The sequence below is a fragment of the Vulpes vulpes genome, chromosome 3 (genome assembly GCF_048418805.1).
Source record: "Vulpes vulpes isolate BD-2025 chromosome 3, VulVul3, whole genome shotgun sequence".
Classification (NCBI taxonomy): Eukaryota; Metazoa; Chordata; class Mammalia; order Carnivora; family Canidae; genus Vulpes; species Vulpes vulpes.
Window position 1 is genome coordinate 22,834,019 of NC_132782.1, and position 19,750 is coordinate 22,853,768.

General features: G+C 39.1%; 1 protein-coding gene and 1 long non-coding RNA gene across 18 annotated transcripts in view; one reads left to right on the forward strand and one right to left on the reverse strand.

Annotated features, from left to right (window-relative positions):
• Positions 1-19,750, forward strand: part of OSBPL6 (oxysterol binding protein like 6) — a 208,906-nt gene that overhangs the window by 179,715 nt on the left and 9,441 nt on the right. For 9 of the 17 annotated variants that reach the window (XR_012000337.1, XM_072752043.1, XM_072752044.1 and 6 more), the window contains 8 exons: positions 5,746-5,853; positions 7,493-7,630; positions 13,843-13,930; positions 14,443-14,696; positions 15,448-15,585; positions 15,929-15,992; positions 17,046-17,124; positions 18,733-18,877. Coding sequence is in view for 16 of the 17 variants with exons in the window: in XM_072752043.1 (XP_072608144.1) it covers positions 5,746-5,853; positions 7,493-7,630; positions 13,843-13,930; positions 14,443-14,696; positions 15,448-15,585; positions 15,929-15,992; positions 17,046-17,124; positions 18,733-18,877 (1,014 nt within the window). In the remaining variant the exon portion in view is untranslated. The remainder of the gene's footprint in view (positions 1-5,745; positions 5,854-7,492; positions 7,631-13,842; positions 13,931-14,442; positions 14,697-15,447; positions 15,586-15,928; positions 15,993-17,045; positions 17,125-18,732; positions 18,878-19,750) is intronic. The other 8 variants (XM_072752052.1, XM_072752045.1, XM_072752046.1 and 5 more) reach the window with 3 other exon arrangements.
• LOC140598190 (uncharacterized) lies at positions 901-19,493 on the reverse strand. The gene is made up of 3 exons (XR_012000338.1): positions 18,953-19,493; positions 13,790-14,070; positions 901-5,201 (listed from the first exon to the last, which is right to left on the reverse strand). It is a non-coding gene; the product is annotated as an uncharacterized lncRNA (long non-coding RNA).

Below are 19,750 nucleotides of genomic sequence, written 5' to 3' on the forward strand. Positions count from 1 at the left end.
TTTTCAGGCATAAGCAGTGATTTTTTTTTTTTTTTGAGACTGAAGTATCAGTGGGCCATCCATCAGACAATTAGATATATAGACGTATAGCTCGGGAGAGAGGTCCGGGCTAGAAAGATGTGGATACATCGGTACAGTTACAGATATTGGTAAATCAGAATAAAAGAGGGTCAGTGGTGCTGCTGTATAGAACATTAATACTTAAAGGACATTAAAGAAAAAGAGGATCCTTTGATGGAGACTTGGGGCAGGCAGCCAAAGGATTTAGATGGTGCTGAGTGTTGAGATCAAAGGTAAAGGGTTTTAATAGTCTCAAGAAAAATCTGATTAAGCAGCAAATAATATATGGAGGGCAAGTCAGCCTTGGAGTTTGGTAGCTGTGTCAGCATGTTCGTATCCTAGGGGAGGGAACCGGGAGATGAGGAGATGGGGAGGCTGGGAAGCAGTTAACTGATGGCGCCCTCCTGGTTGACCTGCTCTCTTTTCATTGTCCCTCTTTCAACGTAGCACTCAGAACTGAACAAGACACTTAAATACCATGCATTGAGATGAGTGTTCTGAGTATGTCTTCATATTAGCATAACTTCACATTATAATGTGATTTTAGGTGGCCTGAAGACATCTTTGATCCATATTCAAGTATTACCAGCTAAACTCCCAGATATTTTTCTTATAACCAGTTAAGTCTCTCCACAGAGAGAGGAGGAGAGACTGTGTTTAAATAACTTCTTAGGGCAGCCCCGGTGGCTCAGCAGTTTAGCCCAGGGTGTGATCCTGGGGGCCCCAGGATCAAGTCTCATGTCAGGCTCCCTGCATGGAGCCTGTTTCTCCCTCTGCCTGTGTCTCTGCCTCTCTCTCTCTCTGTGTCTCTCATGAATAAATAAAATCTTTTAAAAAAACTTCTTAAATTAGTCCAAGCTAATAGTTTTTATTTGTTGTAAGTCCTATTTTGATATGTAAAATTATTAAAATACTGCTTTTCAATGAAGCTTATATCAACTTGGCAAATTCCATTATCCTTTTAGAAGACACATAGCATAGGAAATACATGAAATTAGCATTCTTCACCACCTTCTCAGCATAAATTGTTACCTGCCTTGGGCATGTAATAATTTACAAGACTGACCAGTATAATGAATTCCTCTTTTAAAGTGATATATCTTCCTTGATCTGTGTGTACACAAAGACATACATAATTCTGTTATTATACCTCCACGAAACTCTAAAGGTAACTTTTACACCTGAGAGGCAGCGTCGATGTTAGATTCGAACCTCTAAGACAAGGCGTTGTGTGGGGTCTCTATCCCTTTATAAACAACTTTCTTTCACAGCTACAATTTCACATCCTATTTAATGTAATACCCTGAACACCCAAGTCAAATAGTATATAATAGGACTAAGGTAACTTCAGTGCCCCAGATTACTATAATAATAAAAAATTTGATGTGACTTGAGTCTGTCTTTAGTGTATTATACTTTGACACCGTTACTCTGGCCTCAGAGGCGGTGCACAGCTTATGTTAAATGTAGGGGGTGTTGGGACCATAAAAATGTGAGCAGCAGAATATGTCCCTTGTATTTCAGCTAGAATTACTGTATTTCATTAAATCAATATGCCATAGATTGTCAGATGTACCATCATTATGTGCATCACTAAAAAAGAAAAAAATGTCATTTAAATTGACAATGCTTCAGAGGTGTTAAACGTAGGAAGAAATGTGCATCTTAAAATCAATGATATGTGGTATGAATGCAAATGTAAGCAAAAAATCAACTTAAGGCACATAGTGCCATAATTAAAATCCCAATTGTAGTATTTACCATCCTTCCTGTCTACAACATTTCACATACACAAAATAAATATTCTGGGGTATTTATCGGGTAAAACTTCCAAGAGTATTCCAGAATTCAGGTTCCCTGAAACGTGACAAAATTTGATGTGCATGAAGATGATCTTCATAGGATTATCTCTTTTTAGCCATCCACTGAGTTCAAATTGATGTCATTTTGGACATCGTTTAGCAATATTTCTTAAAGCTTTAAAGAGATTTTATCTTTGACCCTTTGGCCCATGACTGACTTGTCTAGTCTGAGGAAGTAATGCTGACTGTAGATAACCATTATGCATACAAACACTCATGGCAGCATTGTTTATTCTAGTAAAAATAGGTAATATCACAAGTATCCAATTATAGAAAATAATCACTTATTATACAACTATTAACACCATATTTGTGAAGTTTGCAACATAAAATAAATGTTTATATACAAAGAATAAATGGCAGACACTGATGTAAAGTATGTATCCATTACATGTGGGTTTATTACACTTTTTAAAAAAATAAAAACCCACATACATGTGGAAAATGTATAGGAAAAAGCTAGAAAGAAATATACCAAGCTGCCAACAGTTGGTTGATAGGGTAGCAAGGTATGAATTTTAAAAAGATTTTTTTCCCTTTTTGCATTTTTCCAAATAGACCGTAATAGTATGTACTTATTTTAAAATTTTAAAAAAGAAGATGATTTTTAAGCAATTCCCAGGATTTGGCTCTTGATGACTCTAGCTTTGACAATTGTCGTACTGATTTTCTCATTCCTTTCGAGCCACTTTTGCTTTTATCCAAAGCGTTTAAGTCTCTGATGATTCCCTCTTGCCATATGTTTCATAGCCTTCTCCAGCCATCAGGCATCCAGGTTTCCTTCCCAGAACCCACAGTTCCGTTAAGTGTATCTCTCAGAGTCTCACCCATTCAAAGGTAATCCTCACCCATTGTCTGCCAGGGTGGATAAAGGTAGTTAATAATAGCCAACATGGTGGGGTTTTGGACAATTGGTTCTGGCTCAGGATTTCAAGATGGTAACCACTGTTATAGATTGAGAAGGAACGGTTTATTTCTTGGGTATATTAAACTTGAATGTGTCTGAGGGACCTGAGGAAATGAGCATACTTGGAGAAGAGTTTTTTGTGTGGTCCAAGCTCACTAACTAAGCCCAGGGAATGAGAATAAGCATACAGCCTGCCTGGCGAAGAGTGCAAGGACAGGAATCCCTGTGCCCAAGGGAGCTTCCTCCCTGTTAGGTCCCATAGGCCCCTAATAGAGCAGTGCCATTCCTGACGAGTCTCCTTAGCTTCTCTTGCTCATTGGCTGGTGTGAGTAGCTGGTGATGCACCTCCTTTTTCCTTGCTTCTCCACTATTCATGATCCTTGGGTACGTTCTGAATGTTGTTTCTGCCATCATCTGGGCTCTTCTATGTTAATTATCACTAATAGTGTCATTTCACAGAAAATACCTATATTCCTCAATGTTCCCGAGATTTTCATGATATCGTTACAGAGAAAATAGTTGAGTTTTAGGGAGGGAAATAATAAATGGGGTCCTGAGCACTGCCTGAGAGCCCTACACCACAAAGCTCCTGGCACGTGGCTATAGCAAACTTCAGAAACAGTCTGTATGATCAAGGCAAAAGGAGGAGCTGCCCGGGTAAGATATGAAGAAATAGACCGTTGCACGCTCACTTGTCTGCCTGCTTCCACCTTTTGCTGCTGGGGCTGCCAGAGTTGGAAGAGTATTTTATTTCCATGCTTTGGGGGCTATATAACAACAACCTTTTTCTGCCACTGCATATGTATTATTAATAAACTTTTCCTTTTGATCCCATGGCTAGAGGTACCCTTGTGCCTTCACACACACCTGTAGACAGAACTGCATTTAATGACTATTGGATGAGAAAGGAGCTTAAATGAGAATTTAGCTCAAGAGATCCAGAGCAAGCGATAGGACATGTTTCGTTATAAATGGCAGGCCTGTGTTGGAAACTCCTACTCTGAGAAAAACCATTATTTATCCTCACCATTGAGTCTCTGTGGTGGTGTTTTGTTAACTCTGCTCCAGTGACAACAGACAGAATAGTCACTTTAGAGAAACCCTCTGTTGAGGTTTGTCTGAAATCATCAGGTCAAGACTATGATTCTGCAGTTGAAACCCTCAAACAACCCACCACAAGGCCTCATACCTAAAAGATAGTAATATATCTGAGTCCAAATATTTCAATAAACAAAACTTTCAGCATACTTATGGGCAAAAAAAAAATCATGGAAAGAATAAAGAAGCATAGGTGTAGTGGCCACAAAAGATAGGAGTAATGCCGTTTGTTTGTTTGTTTTTTTTTTCAACTACCAAGTGTTTGAGATTTTGCTCTGGGAAAAATGATCCTGAGCACTTTTGCAGAATGTAGAGATAATAGAATTTCTCCCTTTAAAGTGCATGATTTATTTACTATAGAAGTAATCACCTTTTATCTAAATAACATCCCTGTTTCCTCAAAGTGCTAGACCCATATTTCCCTCTCTCCGTAAATGTAGCACCTATAAGATCTGTATCCACCTTTAATCCATCAACACCTGACAGCCCGCCAGACCAGGTGTGTTCTATTTTACACATATTTTACAGGCTGGTGATAAAGACTTTAAACAAAAGCCAAAAGCTGTGAATGAACAATTTTCTGCTCAAAAAGCAAAAGCTATGTTGAAGGGAGAGAGGAGAGGCTGTTCAGTGCTCCATGCTCAGAGATTACACACTGCTCAATGCAAGTTTGTAAAGTTTAGCCACTCTAGTTTCTCCTGGCTGTTTTGATAGTTACAGAGTTAGAATCATGATATTATATTCGTATGTGTATGGGTTTATTGTATCTGTACACTCTGTATGAAGAAAAGCAGTACCCCCTTCCCTGGGGAGATGCCTTGTAAGTCATGACATTTATCTTCCACCCTGTGAGGCATCCACCTCCATCTTCTCGTTGCTGACTTTAATGCAAAGGAAAGGAACTGTCTAGCTTTTCACTGGGCCCTGTTCTCACCTGTCCTTTGATCCTTGATGTAATTCCAGTGAGCTACGTCTATCTTACATATATGGAACACGTTCTCGTGCATCAGTGTGATGCAGGTACCTTTGTCCACAGGGCACCCATAGGGAGTCGAGCTTATGTCAAGCTGCTCTCTTCTTGCCACACGTACCAAACAGTTATAGCAGGTGGTGTTTTTACTGATGCAGACTTAGCAAATACTGATGCCGATCACTTGGAGTTTGTTTCCTTCCAGTGATAGGTTCTTCATTAGACTTGTCGGTATCTACACTGCTCTGTGAAGGCACCTTGTGGTCTTGAGTTAGTTCTGCTGCCCTGTCATGTGTATATGCACCTAGAAAATGAAAATACAACTATTTTTTCACTGGAATAAAATAATAATTCTATAAGGTAAAGCCAGTTCATTGTCCATTCCATGTCCAAATAATTTTTAAGGTAACTGTCTGACTTTGAGATGATTCCCAAATTTTAGAAACTAGAGCCAAAAAAAAAAAAAAAAAAAAAAAAAAGGAAAGAATCAATAGTTTTTATTCCCAGGCTGTAAAACATAATATATATGTGGTGGTAGAATGGGCTTGGATGTAATGGGCCTGACTCCAAGGGGGAGAAATTCCATGAATCGTTTTTATGAAATCCATGAACTTTTTGAGCCCACTAACCTACTAAGTAGCACTCTTATTTTACAAAAAAAAAAAAAAGAATACCTTAATTCTGAGCCATTCATTTTCTTCTTACCAGTAGGATCTGGCCTATGAGGACTCTAAAAGTTATAGCTAAGAACGTCATAGATGCTGTTGTCCCATGTGCATTTGTGTGCTTATTCTGTTTTATGCTTGCTTATTAACTTGCAATTACATGTGCAATTTTTGTTATTTAAGGCACTCAACCAGAATGCTGAACTAAGAAGTCGGTTGAACAGAATACATTCAGAATCTATTATATGTGATCAGGTTGTCAGTGTAAATATTATTCCTAGCCCTGATGAGGTAAGACTCATTTTTAATAGATGTAGAGTACTTATTTTATAGCATCTAAATCTACTGCATATTTTGGGGGTTTTTTAAATACAGTTCTTTTGCCGTTAATAAGATTCTCTGCATAAATATTTGTGTTGTTGACAGTTCAGTGGTCTTTGGAGTGAAGGAAGTACATGAGCTCGATATCAATTATTCTTGGTGATCAGTGTCTATTTTTATTTATATCTGTGCTCACCTGATGCTACTGAATATTTAGTTTATATATGTCTACTGCAGCTTGTGAATTTTCTGTGTCTGTCACAGTCTTCATTTGAAATGTTCCTTATCATCAAACGGCCCATGAAATGGGGGGGGGGGGGGAGGAAGCATTTTTAGCTGAGAAGATGCTAAATGAAAGCTTTCTCAAGGTTTCTTTTAAAAGCCCTGTCTTAAAAGCTTGACCTTGCTAAAATAATAATAATGATGCTATTACAGCTACTAATAGTGATGATGTTGATAATTAATAGCTAGCACATGTCAAGTGAATGCTTACTGTGTGCTGGGCATTGTGCTAAGAACGTTGCATGCATTATCTCATTTGACACTCCCAGTGACCCCTGAGGTAGGTGCTGTTGTTATTCCATTTTTCAGGAGAATTTTTGACATAATGCTAAAAGGGCAAGAGATCATTCAGTATTTGGGCTAGACTTAGTGTGTAATTCTGTCTATAACCCTTTATAAAATTACTATTTTATAACCATGAGAATTTACACTTTGCAATAGCAATATTAAAGCTTTATATACCGTGATATATGTAACAAAGTGAGAGTTTTAACTCATGTGAAGGTCCTATTTACAGAAAAGCATACATTTAGTAGAAATCTACAGGTCCCAAGGTCCTACCATCTGATTGCTTCGGAAATGCCATCCCAAGACAGCTTCTTTTTTATTTCAATTGCCCACCCTACCCTATGTCCACTAACCTTCATGCATCACATAGTATTTGGTGACACTCATGGTCACTCAGCTGTTCAGAATCCAAAAGTATTTCTAAAACGGCATCATTCAGAAATTGTTAACAGTCTTAGTTTGAATCTTTTCAACCTGAAATGATACCTATATATTTTTGTCACTTACTGAATAAAAATACAGTTTACCATAGGTTTGATGTTTGAGTCCTATTATGTCATTGGTTAAAGTTTATGATCAAACTGGAAAACGACCTTTAAGTATTGTCTCAAAAATCAGTTACATAGATTGTTTTCTTAGCATATCTCTAGTGGTTTCTACAAATATGTCTTGAGATTTCGCATACTGGTTAGATATGGCTAGTAGTGATGGATCTAAGTTTATGAGAATGAACCTGTCTTCATAGGGGTTCAGACTATTAAACTCCACTTAATATCCATTGAGCATTGATTTGAAATCAAGTAACAGGACCAACACCTTTCAGCTATGCCTTTTGGATTCTTCAGACATATTATTAGAAGGAAACTTTTGCCATGGTCATTACTGAGTTGCAAGTGAAAATTATCTGTGGTCACCACTCTTTTAACCTATGATGTGAATTTCTCCAGAAATCTGGCCTAGTACGTCATGGTCTAATTTGAACAAATAGCTTTTCTTTCAAGGAAATAACAATGACACCAAATGCTTCTGTCCTCTATAGGCTGGAGAGCAAATCCATGTCAGTCTCCCCCTGTCACAGCAGGTAGCCAACGAGAGCCGCCTCTCCATGTCAGAGTCTGTCTCCGAGTTCTTTGATGCACAGGAGGTGCTGCTCTCTGCAAGCTCGTCAGAGAATGAGGTAAGGTTTTTTGATGTGTCAACCCCAGTTACTTCTGATGAGGAGTTTGGGTTGGAGAAAGTAAGACTATGGGGACTTTTTTTTTTTTAACATCACAGTAAGAGTCTTAAGTTGTAGGAAAGCCAAAAGCATGCAAATTATATTGGTTCCCATTTACTGAACACTTAACATCTGAGTGCCAACCTACTACATTTGATGAATAAAAGAAAAGAATCCAGCATTCATTCGGACACTGTTGTATGATTTGTATTTTAGGGTAACCAAATAGTTGATGGCAGAGTTTTTTGTAGAGGAGACTAGTAAAATATAGAAAGAAAGAATGAAAATTTGAAAATCACCATTTATGTGTGTATGTGTGTACACACATGTGCACTCACACACACACATATCTTTACTAGAGACATGATTTTGAACTTCTTTAGAAAGATGATGTCTAGAATATCTGGTTGGGTAATTAAGGGTTTTGGAGATTACCACTGGCTAACACAAAAAACTGTTTATTGTCCTGTATTTTTTACTGAAGTATAATTTGCATACAACATTATTTTAGTTTCAACATAAAATCGGTATTTGCATATATTGTAAAATGATCACCACAGTAAGTCTAGTTAACATCTGTCACCATACATAGTTACAGAATTTTTTTTCCTGTGCAAAGAACTTTCTAGATCTACTCTCACAGCGACTTTCAGATATCAATACAGTATTATTAACTGTACATTACATCCCCAGGACTTATTTATTTTATAATTGGAAGTTTCTACCCATAAAGATTTTTTGTATTGTTCTTTGTGCTCATAAGTCTTGGCTAGGTCTTAGAAGCAGGGAATCTCCTTTGATCAGGATGCAGAAATTGATTCTTTTACTGAAATTTAGAAATTTGGTCAAGCATACTTTGAATTTTCTTTTTTTCTTTCTTTCTCTCTCTCTCTCTCTCTTTCGCTTTCAGCATGAGAAACAGCCAAAACTCTTCCCCACACAGCTGATTAAAAATTTTGTCGTTTGAGGTTGCAAATCTGTACTGCATTTTTACAAAAAGGAAATGAAATAGTTGCTGAATGTTATTTCCATATGCATAGAAAATGGATTGGAAGGAAACATCCTGACAATTAGTTCTAGTTGCTTTTGGATGTTTGGAATTCTGAGTGATTTTAGAAACAAAAAATAAGTGGAGAAGAGAAAGAAATAATGAATACTTATCACTTTTATAATGGGAGCGATGTAGAATAGAATCCTTGTGTCAGGTACTGAATTTGTTACCACACCCCGCCACGCACCTGCCTCTCACATCCCTAGTGCTGTGTGTACTGATGCACAGACTCTCCGTGTATAAGCCGGGGTACTAGTGTCATTACTCATAATGAGAATTGATCAGATGCTATCAGATGGACAAAGTCATCATGCTTGCTGATTCGTGTCTCTTCCCCTAAGGCCAGCCTGCTTGGTGAGCAAGGAACGGCAGCAGGAAAAGTGACTTGAGTGACCTAAAGGCTGGGAGGGCCGGGGAGTGATAGTGCCACCATTAGGGGCTACTCTGCCACATGGACAGGCTATTTGTGTCTGGCAGCCCATCTTACCCCCGGGGACCACCATGCTGGAGACATGCTACCAGCATTTTCCGTTCTGACTCTGCTTTTTCTGACCTCCCATTGCTGACCAACCCTTCATCCTTCTTCATTCAGTCAGGTTTCGGGCAAATTTGGCTTCATGTTGTTTGGTCTCTGACCCATCAGTTCTTGGGGGCACACTGGCTGGGTGCCCCAGTGCCACTCGGACCAGACTCTGACAAGACAGAAGTGAAGGGGACGTGGAGCACGGTCCTCCACAAGTCCAAGCAGCAGCATGGCAGTACCAGCTCTGGAGGAAGAGTGAACCTGGTGGCACAGGGGAGGGCGGGGGGGATGGAGATGATGTACTCACTTCGAGCCACTGTGCGTCTGTCAGGCCTCTCAGGGGAGTTATCTGGCCAGTATTTAGGTGTTCATATCTAAGCTCAAAGAGAGAACGGGTCTGAAGACAGAGCAAGAGTCAGCTCAGGGTCCACATAACCAGCTGTTTGTGAGACATTGCCCCCCGGGGGCTCCACAGAACCTCTCATTCAGCATGTCCAGACATGGGTTCCTCAACACCGGTCACACACACACTTACCCCGATGTGGGGAGGAACCTGCCCATACTCCTCATATCACTTATCCAAGTGCCCTTCTACCCCTGTGTTCACCTCAGATACTGGGTATTGTCCTTCACTCCATCTGCTTGCTAGGACCCACCCCCACACTGATCCCCTCGCTGGGGTCCCTAACGCCTGCCACCTAAATACTACCAAATCCCGATGTTTTCCTCCAGCTTTACTGCCCCTCCTCCAATTCGGTCCACCCCGTCTCCTCACTGGATTACCTGGTCAATCCCCATTACTGGTTTTCCTGCCTCCCTTTTTTCCCCTCTAATCCATTTTCCACTGGACAGCCCGATTAATCTTTCTGATATGCAAATCTGATCCTGTCCCTATTCCCTCTCGTCCTTTGGATCACTGTCTAGACTCCTTAGCCCTCATACAAAGGCCCTTATAATCTGATCTCTGCTCTCAGCTGTAGCCTCTTGCAATTCTTGTCCTTCTGGATCCTTCCAGGGGCCAGATATTTGCTAACCCAATGAAAGAATGCTTATAGCACTTTAACAAGTGATTAATCTAAGAAACATCTGGGCATTAGTTGTCTGACGTTAACGTTTTCCGTGAGTGAGAGAAAAATCCTCTTTATGTGATATCTACCAATGCACTTCACTTAATGAATGCTCAGCTCCTTTAAAAAATGCTGGTTTTGCTTCCAGAATGATTTACTTCCCTTCCTCTGCTATTAACTTGTTTCTACAGTGCTACATGCCTGGTTGCATTTAGGAAAAAAAAAATATATATATATATATTTCCTGAACTCTTTTGAATCCCTAAGTTCTTAAGGAGAAATATTTGTCCCCAGGACTTCTTGACCAGGTTGGAGAAAATAAATACATACGAATTGTCTTATTATACTGCGGAGCCTTAACTTTATATATAGGATAATGTGCATGGACCATAGCTAAATGGCCCAGCCTTAGCGATTGCTCACACATATGAGAACATAGATCTTACTCAGGGCCCACTATCATTATAGAATTGTTTTACATTCTACATGGACCATTCTAGAAGGAAATGGGTTTTGGACCATTTTTCTCATACATTTCTTTGGGAGAGATTAGAAATTCAAGAAAAGACTTTATAGCTTTTTGTAGGATAAAACATGAATGTTTTCTTTTTTAAGACAAAAATTTCTCTTAAAGGTTGTGTTGATTCACTTGAGAGAGGGAGCAGGAGAGAGAAAGGGCACAAGCACAAGGAGGGACAGAGGGGGAGAGAGAAGCAGACTCCTCACTGAGCAGGGAGCCTGATGCAGGGCTCGATCCCAGGATCCCTGAGCAGAAGGCAGACGCTTAACTGACTGAGCCACCCAGGCGCCCCAGCCTGAATGTTTTCTTAATAAATAAATGTTCAACGGTACACATGCATGCAACATGAATTTCGTTTGAGTGGACATTTGTCTCCTCTAAGGTAATTGGGTGTGATTAGCTTTTTGAAGAGAAATCATGTGGAAGAATGTGATTTACTTTTTTTTTTTTATCAAGCTTAAGAAAGAAAGTGGCTTTCATGTGCCTGATGATTTCACCATCAGCTCTTTTGCAGTCGGTAGGAACTGGAAACCAGTTGTCAGTGGGAAAACATGAATCAGAAAAAGACTTTATTCTCAATTTGCCATCTTTATAGACTTGCTCAGTGTGCAAAGCAAAGCTACCATTCTTCAGTTATGTGTGCAATAATTCTATCACTGTTCTCCCTAAATATATGAATTCTTCTCAACTTTAACTTTTATTTTTTTAATATCTTTATAATTTTCTTATATATATTGTTTTGGATATTTTATTTATTTTTTTTAAAGATTTTACTTATTTATTCAAGAGAGACACACAGAAAGAGAGGCAGAGACACAGGCAGAGGGAGAAGCAGGCCGCTTCAGGGAGCCCGATGCAGGACTCAATCCTGGGACCCCAGGATCACGCCCTGAGCTGAAGGCAGGCACTAAACCCCTGAGCCACCCAGGAATCCCCTCAACTTTAACTTTTAAAACATCAGCAGTAAATCCAGAAACCTTAAAGGCAAAGACTGATTGTTTTCTATTATGTATAAACTTAAAATTTTTACATGGCCAAAAAAGGTATAAACAGCATTAGAAAATAAATTGCAAACTAGCCAAAATGCAACCTATATAATGAACTGAAAAATAGTTGAAAGAAAACAAATTTACACAAGATGAAATGCAACCTTTAAAAGAGATCTTTTTAGGGGGCCCCTAGCTGGCTCAGTCAGTTAAGCATCTGCCTTCGGCTCAGGTCACAAACTCAGGTGTCTGGGATCAAGTCCCGCATTGGGTTCCCTGCTCAGCAGGGAGTCTGCTTCTCCCTCTTTGCTCATCCCTGCTGCTTGCGCGCTTGTGCGCTCTCTCTCTCTCTCTCTCTCTCTCTCTCATAAGTAAAATTTTTTTTGTATCATAAGTAAATTTTTAAAAAAATCTTTTATGTATGTTAGGTAAGTAGATACTAAAAAAGGTTGATAATATATAGTGTTTCAGTGGGTGTAGAGAGATGGATGTTCTCGTGCTGCGGGTGAGAACAAATGACTGCAATCTGTCAGGACAACAATTTGGCATCATGTGCCTATGGCCTAAATGTGATCCATTTGATCCAGCAATTTCACTTCTAGGAATAAATAATAATAAAGCTGCCACACATATTCACAGAAATATATTTACAAGGATGTGCATCCGGGTATTATCAATAATAGTAAAAAGTTGGAAACCATTTAAATGCTGGCTGAATTCCTTGTATCATACCTATAGAATGAATTATGTTGCCATTCCAAAGAAAGATGAGAGCTATATTTATTTTAATGGAAATATATCCAGAACACTATGAAACAGGATGTAAACTGACCCCCTTTCAGTACCTAAAGATATATATATACACACATATATATATGTATGTATGTTTGTCTAGCCATTTTGAAATTGGGGGTAACATCCACCAAATGTTAGAAGTAGTTTCCATTAGGTGACGGAATTATGGTTAATTTTTCTATAATCTGTTTACCCTCATATAATTTCCAGTTTTTTACAGCAAGAACATTTTATGTGCAGAAAAAAATGTAACATTATTTCATTTTGAAGACAGTAAATAAATACCAGCAGGTTTCTTGCCTGCAGTAGAGACATTGGTTGTTCCCATTTCTCTGGCTGGCTCTACGGGACTCTGTTTTCTTATCTCATCCATGTCTAACTCCTCCCCTTAGTACGTATGTTGCCCCTTCATTTCATTCTCAGGCAAATTTTGGTTTCATTTTTGTTCCATGTTGTTCTCTGGGAGAGAGTGGCTTACTTCTTGATTTCCCCTGTCCCTCGATCTTCCTCCCCCACCCCCAAATAATCTGCCACATTTTGTCCATTATCTTCAAACCTGGATCTCAAAGCAGCTTTCCTTCCAGATCCCCATCGTGGCCATCCTAACCCATCAGTATTCCCTACCCAGATCTATATAGTATCCTGTTATCTGAGCTCCCAGAGGAAAGTTGCCAGGTGTCTTCCTGTAAACTAAATATGACTCTGTCATCCCCCTGCATGTAATAACCTGTGGGATTTTATGGGAACCCTTTATGTTGACATGAAAAGCCCTTCACAGTCGGACCCTCTTCCTATTCACCCCACCCTCTGTCACAGCCACTCAACTTCTGAGCGTTCCTAGAATGGAATGTTCCTCTTGTGTTTCCCTTCCCCTTTATACACTCTTCCTTATTCCTGTGCTTATGAACCCCTTCTAAAAACCTCTCCAACACCCAATGGCAATTTTATTTCCTCTCCTAAATATTCTAGGGGGAGTATAAAGCTCCTTTTTTTGTACCTTATTACTGTATTGCACTGAAATATTTCTGATTATGTACTGGCCTCCCCCAGCCTCCCACCCCAACTAAGGCAGGGAACTACAAGTGTTCCCATGACATATACCAAATACATTTCCCCCTACGACCTGTGCTTTTGCTTATTTGGGCAACATTTTACTTTTAATCATTTGATTTTCTGACCTTTCAAGACTGAACAAGAATTCTGATCCTTTCTGTTTTTCCCCCTTTTTTAGGCTTCAGATGATGAGTCTTACATCAGTGATGTGAGCGATAATATATCTGAAGACAACACGAGTGTTGCAGACAACATTTCTCGGCAAAGTATGCATCCTTTGAGCTTCCAGGTTGTTCTGTCTTCTTGTCAACTTAGAATGCTGGTGCTTCAGTGAACAATCATTTTCTCCCCTCACTGATTGTTCCTTTTGCAGCTTATCATTTGATGCATTTTATATTTGTATAATCTGTTAAGGTAAATGGTGGAAAACCCCATTAAGGTCGATGCTTAAATGAAAAAGGTTTACTTCTTGCTTAAACCAAAAGTTTGAGTCTTTCCTATTAAATATATTTAATTTTTTTTAAAACTTGTCTTTTCTGGAATAATATTTGAACACGTGTAACACCTTATTTAAAAAAAAACCTGTATGTTGATGTTTTGTGCATTAAATAGCAACTCTGTATTGAAATAATTCAGGTCACTCTTGAGAGAGTCTAGTGGAGGCTTAAGAAGTTAAGCCTCACAATCAGAATTATTTGAAAGAGTTACTTCTTTCCCAAATTCTGTGAAAACAGAGAAATATCTTTTATCATGACTGTCGTCTTTCTCTCTTTTCCAGTCTTGAATGGGGAGCTCACTGGAGGAGCCTTCCGAAACGGACGTCGAACCTGCCTGCCAGCTCCCTGTCCTGACACCAGTAACATTAACCTGTGGAATATCTTGAGGAACAACATTGGTAAAGATTTGTCTAAAGTCTCTATGCCTGTGGAGCTGAACGAGCCACTCAACACTCTGCAGCATCTCTGTGAGGAGATTGAATACAGTGAGCTTCTGGACAAGGCTTCAGAGACTGACGATCCCTACGAGCGCATGGTAATAAATAACAGAGCAGTACCTTTCAGGGATTTGTCAACCCTAAATGCGGACTAAGGCAGAATTTGTTATAATGGCATATTTGGTTCCTGCATAACATTTTCACTGCATAGGAAAAGGACGAAACGGTTCATTTGCACAAATTGGGCAGGACCCCAAAGTTCCAGATACCTTTCTAGAAGATAGATGCTGTATGACTTATCATTGGTCATGAGAGTTTCTGAAGTTAGGATGTAAAGCTCTCACACTCCTCGGTATAAGGTATGCCCAGCCTTGCTCTAGCAGCTTTTCCTGAAAGCCAGGAGAGAGCCCATTTGTTCGAGAACTTGGGTCCGAGCAAGTAACCTCCTGTTTGTGCTCTGCACTGGCCTCTAGTCCACACAACTGTGGAAAACTTGACTGCCCTCCAGAAGGCTCCAGCAGCCACAGTGCTAGGTTGTGCAAAGGACGTAACCTGTAAGCTGGGTTTCAGAACCTTTGAACTCGGTGATGCTCAGGAAACTGGGTGAGGGCTGAACGAAGAATGCTTAGCCTCAGATGCCTGCCGGTTCCCATGCGAGGACTTTAACGTCATTGTCACTCATATTTTTACCCATGCATTTACAAAGAGTCTGTGCAAAGGGCAGAAAACGCAAATGCCATCCCTTCAGCCTCCGTGGACAGAGCTGTGTAAAATCTAGAGGAATAAGGGACAAACAGACCTGGAAGTAGTCTCTCCTATATTATTTTCCTTTCTTAAATGTTTTAACAGGTTCTTATTGCTGCATTTGCAGTTTCAGGATATTGCTCCACCTATTTCAGAGCAGGAAGTAAGCCATTCAACCCTGTCCTTGGAGAGACTTACGAATGCATTAGAGAGGACAAGGGATTCCGATTTTTCTCAGAACAGGTAAGTCCCGCTGGACTCAGTGAGGTTTCTACGTAGAAACCATGGAAGGACAGGTTGATGATGAAACAGCTTTTTGATAAACCACTGTTTCCCTCTACCTGTGTCTCTGCCTCTCTCTCTCTCTCTCTCTCTCTCTCTCTCTGTCTTTCAAAAATAAATAAAATCTTGGAAAAAGAAGAACTAAAGTGAAAGACTTACACATTCTGAGAATAGTTCAATAATAGAGACAGAAGAGTTGACTAGTTTTTATTTAGGGGTAGCCTATATATGTTGGGAAAAAATGATCATTTATGGAAGCTTTAATACTGATGTCATTACCTTCTTTTTTGTTTTTATTTACCAGGTTAGCCATCATCCACCCATTTCTGCCTGTCACTGTGAATCCAAGAATTTTGTGTTTTGGCAAGGTTTGTATTTCAAATATAACTTCAAAATCCAACTGGTGAGCCTCTGAAACATTTTCTAGTTTCTAAAAGTATATTATTATGCTCAGGTTAGATTTCTACCTTGAGGACTCGGAAAATGTTAATAATTGGTGTCGAATTCAGTTTGAGAACTCAGATTTCCTGGCTTAAATATGAAACCATGTCATCTAGGAAATGAAATTCTATATTGTATACCTAGGAAACAAAGCCCTAGGGACAGCAGAGCTCCAGGCCAGCCAGCTATGCCGGCTAAGGGCTATCACTCTACCTCATTACACCTCATTGTCTGCATCCATAACATGGAGGTCCTGTCTGCTGCCTTCTTGCTTCTTAAGGGTGTGCAAGGAGATCTTAATCATGAAAGAAGATTCTGTGACACATCATGTGTGGTCACAGTCTATTTGGATATGAAAACATTGTGCTATCATGTGAGATAAACCACTGAGCCCTGGGCCGTATCTTAACAACCAGTGTAGGAACATGTTTGTTAAGTTAATTTCATTTTCTCATAAATCTTACTTATTTTTCTGTATCTAGAGATTTAGGTTTTTTCTGTTCTCCCAAATAATATAACTTTTCAAATCAATGGGTATATAAATCAGTGGCATTGCCATACTGCAATTATTTTTATTATACCTCTTATTTTTAACTTATATGTTAACTATTTCCACCATTTAGTTAAAACTTACAATAATGTTATCTAGACTTTAAAGCACAGTAGAGTCTATGTGTATATGTGTATGTGAATTCACATAAACACATACCATTCTGAGTTTTTCCCAGTTTTATTAGTTGAAACAAATATGGAATGTGTGCTGTGGAGAAACATAGGTAGTAGATTTTTTTTGATTCACAGTTGAGTTTTTCACTTTGGGTCATTCCCAGGTACTTATATATTAAATCAACAATATAGAATCAATTGTGATTGTGAAAAACCTTTGTGAAATGTAGAGTGTTAACACAAATGTTAGTTTTTATACAATAAATGATTAGATACAGAATGCATATTTCTTTTCCTCTGCCTGTGTTATTTAGATATCAGATGGAAAAACAAGTTCTGGGGGAAGTCAATGGAAATCCTTCCTGTTGGAACACTGAATGTCATGCTTCCAAAGTAGGTTGCTTTCATCTTCATTTTGGTCTCCTACTTGCTTTTCTAAGTCAGAAATGGGTCTTTGAAATTCTAGAAGGTGCCAGTGATCCACCTCCATGTATGCCCAAAATTTCTGTTAATTTCTCCAAAGTTTTGAGAATGGAGAAAAGCAAATAAGAACTGTAGCATGTGTATCAAAGCTCCCTACTTCTATCTCCGCATGCTCCATTCACCAAGTCAACATGAGCTACCTGTCTGTCCCAGGTACCATGTTACTTTGCATTTTATATCAAAGTTTCTCTTTTTAGCCACTTCTTTTCTATGTAATATGTATTTTCACTTTTGAATTCGTCTTAGATCCAGGGACTATTTTTAATGTCTAAGCCTGTTTATTAAAGAGGAGTGATAAAATCCTTTCATGGTATTTTTCTAGAGGATATAGCTTATAAATTTTTTAAATTAGTTGAAGTTTTCATTGAGGCCAAAGTATTGATTGTTTTTTTCATTTGGTTGGTGTTGTTTGGCTTTCTTTTTGTTTATTCTGTGGCAGAATTTGCTAGTGAATTAGATATGAAGGAAGGTGGGGTAGGCGAAGAATTCCCAGGACCACAAAATAAACTTTAAATATTTGCAAACTCATAAATGGAAAGAGAGTTTTCCCAGGGATATAGAGAGTCTACATCGTACCAATTCATACACTTTTAAAGAAACTTAGAAGTGTTCTACTTTATTTCGAAATAACATTTTATTTGAAAATAGAGATAATGTGCAAACTTAAAGGTGATTGGAAGCTATGCCATCTCATTCCTTGGCAAAAACTCTGTAACTTACTGTGACCCAGAATTTGTGTTAAATACATGCTATTTGTGATCATTAGTCTTTTCTCAAAGAATTATTCATGTCTTTGGTCTTAATTCAAAGTATGAAACAATGTCCCCCAGGTAATCTTTCTTAAAGGCATACCCTATCATGCCTAGTTCCTCCCTCAAATCCTTCCACGATGGCCCATTACCTGTAGTAGGAGTCCAGACCCATTGGTGCACCGTTGAAGGCCTCCCCTGCTCGGCTCCAACACCTTTCCAGCCTTGCCACCCCCCACACTCACTCACCTGTGGCATACCTCTGGCAGGCCCCCTGATGCATACTGCTCTTCTGGCCACTGTGGCTTTGTCAGCACCTTTCCACAGCCTACAGCGTCCTCCTATCCATCCTCTAAGTTTACACTGAATCCAGCTTTTGCCAGCAAGTCGTCCTTGATACTCACCCCACATTCCAGGCAGATATAAAGATTCTCCCTTCTGTGTTCTTATGATATTTCCTCATCATATTTTATTATAAGTATCTATTGCCATGACCATCTACTCCCACCACACTTGCTTGAAGAGAGCAAGAAACAGGTCCTAGTCAACTTGGTGGCTTTTGCATCTGGACTATAGAGGGCACTGAAATGTTCCTTAAATGAGTGAGCCCGTTCATAAATGTCCTTGACTACATAGAAACTTTCAACAAAGAAATTAGAGGAAAATGAGGGAAAAGGAAGCTTTGGCCAAAGAATATTCTCAGTCATAGAAACAGAAATACCTATTTGTGACCTTCATTGTTTTTAATCAACATTGTATTCTTCACTAGGTATGGAGATTGCTATGTATGGAATAAAGTCACCACGTGCATACACAACATTCTCAGTGGGAGGAGGTGGATAGAGCATTATGGAGAAGTAACCATTAGAAATACCAAAAGCAGTGTTTGCATTTGCAAACTCACATTCGTCAAGGTAAATAATAAAATTAATTAATTAATTAATTAATTAATTATATAAAATGCTTCGTAAAGAAGAAATAAAAGTTACCTGTAACAGCAGCAGGTGAATCTGTCCCATATCATTGATCCTGAAGGACGTTTTAGATAAGAAAGCAGAACCAACTGGCGGAGTTACTCAAGGCATGCAGACATCTGAACGTGTGGAGGTCAAAAAAGGCACCATTTCAAAACAGAAGAAATATTCTTCTTTCTAAAGAATTTTCTTTTTAAGCAGCCAGTCAGTATTCATTAAGTAAAATTCCAGAAAACACTTCTTGCCTTATAGCGAGTCTTCTGGTTTCTATTTCTGTTCCCTCTTGATTGCAACATAGTCAAGTGATCTTATTTTAGGGAGCTAATTATAATGCATTTGTCATTTTCTGCGGATGCATGTGGATGATAACTTCCAGGCACTATAAGCTTTATCCAACTCTGCCACTATGATGATCCAAATTTGTTCAAGAAGAACCTTGTCACCTTTATTAACGAGAAGATTCCTGAGATAGAATGCCTCCAAAATACCATTTTCCCCCAGTTGCTCTGGTCTAAAGTGAAACACGCAGTGTTGCCCTCATGTTTGGGTGTGCTACAGAACTCATCATGGTCCAGAAACTCCACCACCCCCTTTAATCTAGGCCACTCCTGATCTCATTCTCCTAAACACACTGGCGTCTTAAAACTCAGAATGTTCTCTTCTTAGTGAAAACCTTTGAAGCCACCTTAGAGGGTCATGCTCGTTTTAATTGAAGAGCTTTATTTTTACTCAAGATATTTTTCCCATTTTCCTTTTTCTCTTGTGGACTCATTAGATGGCTCAGAACTGAAAAGCCAGGATCATTACTTTGGG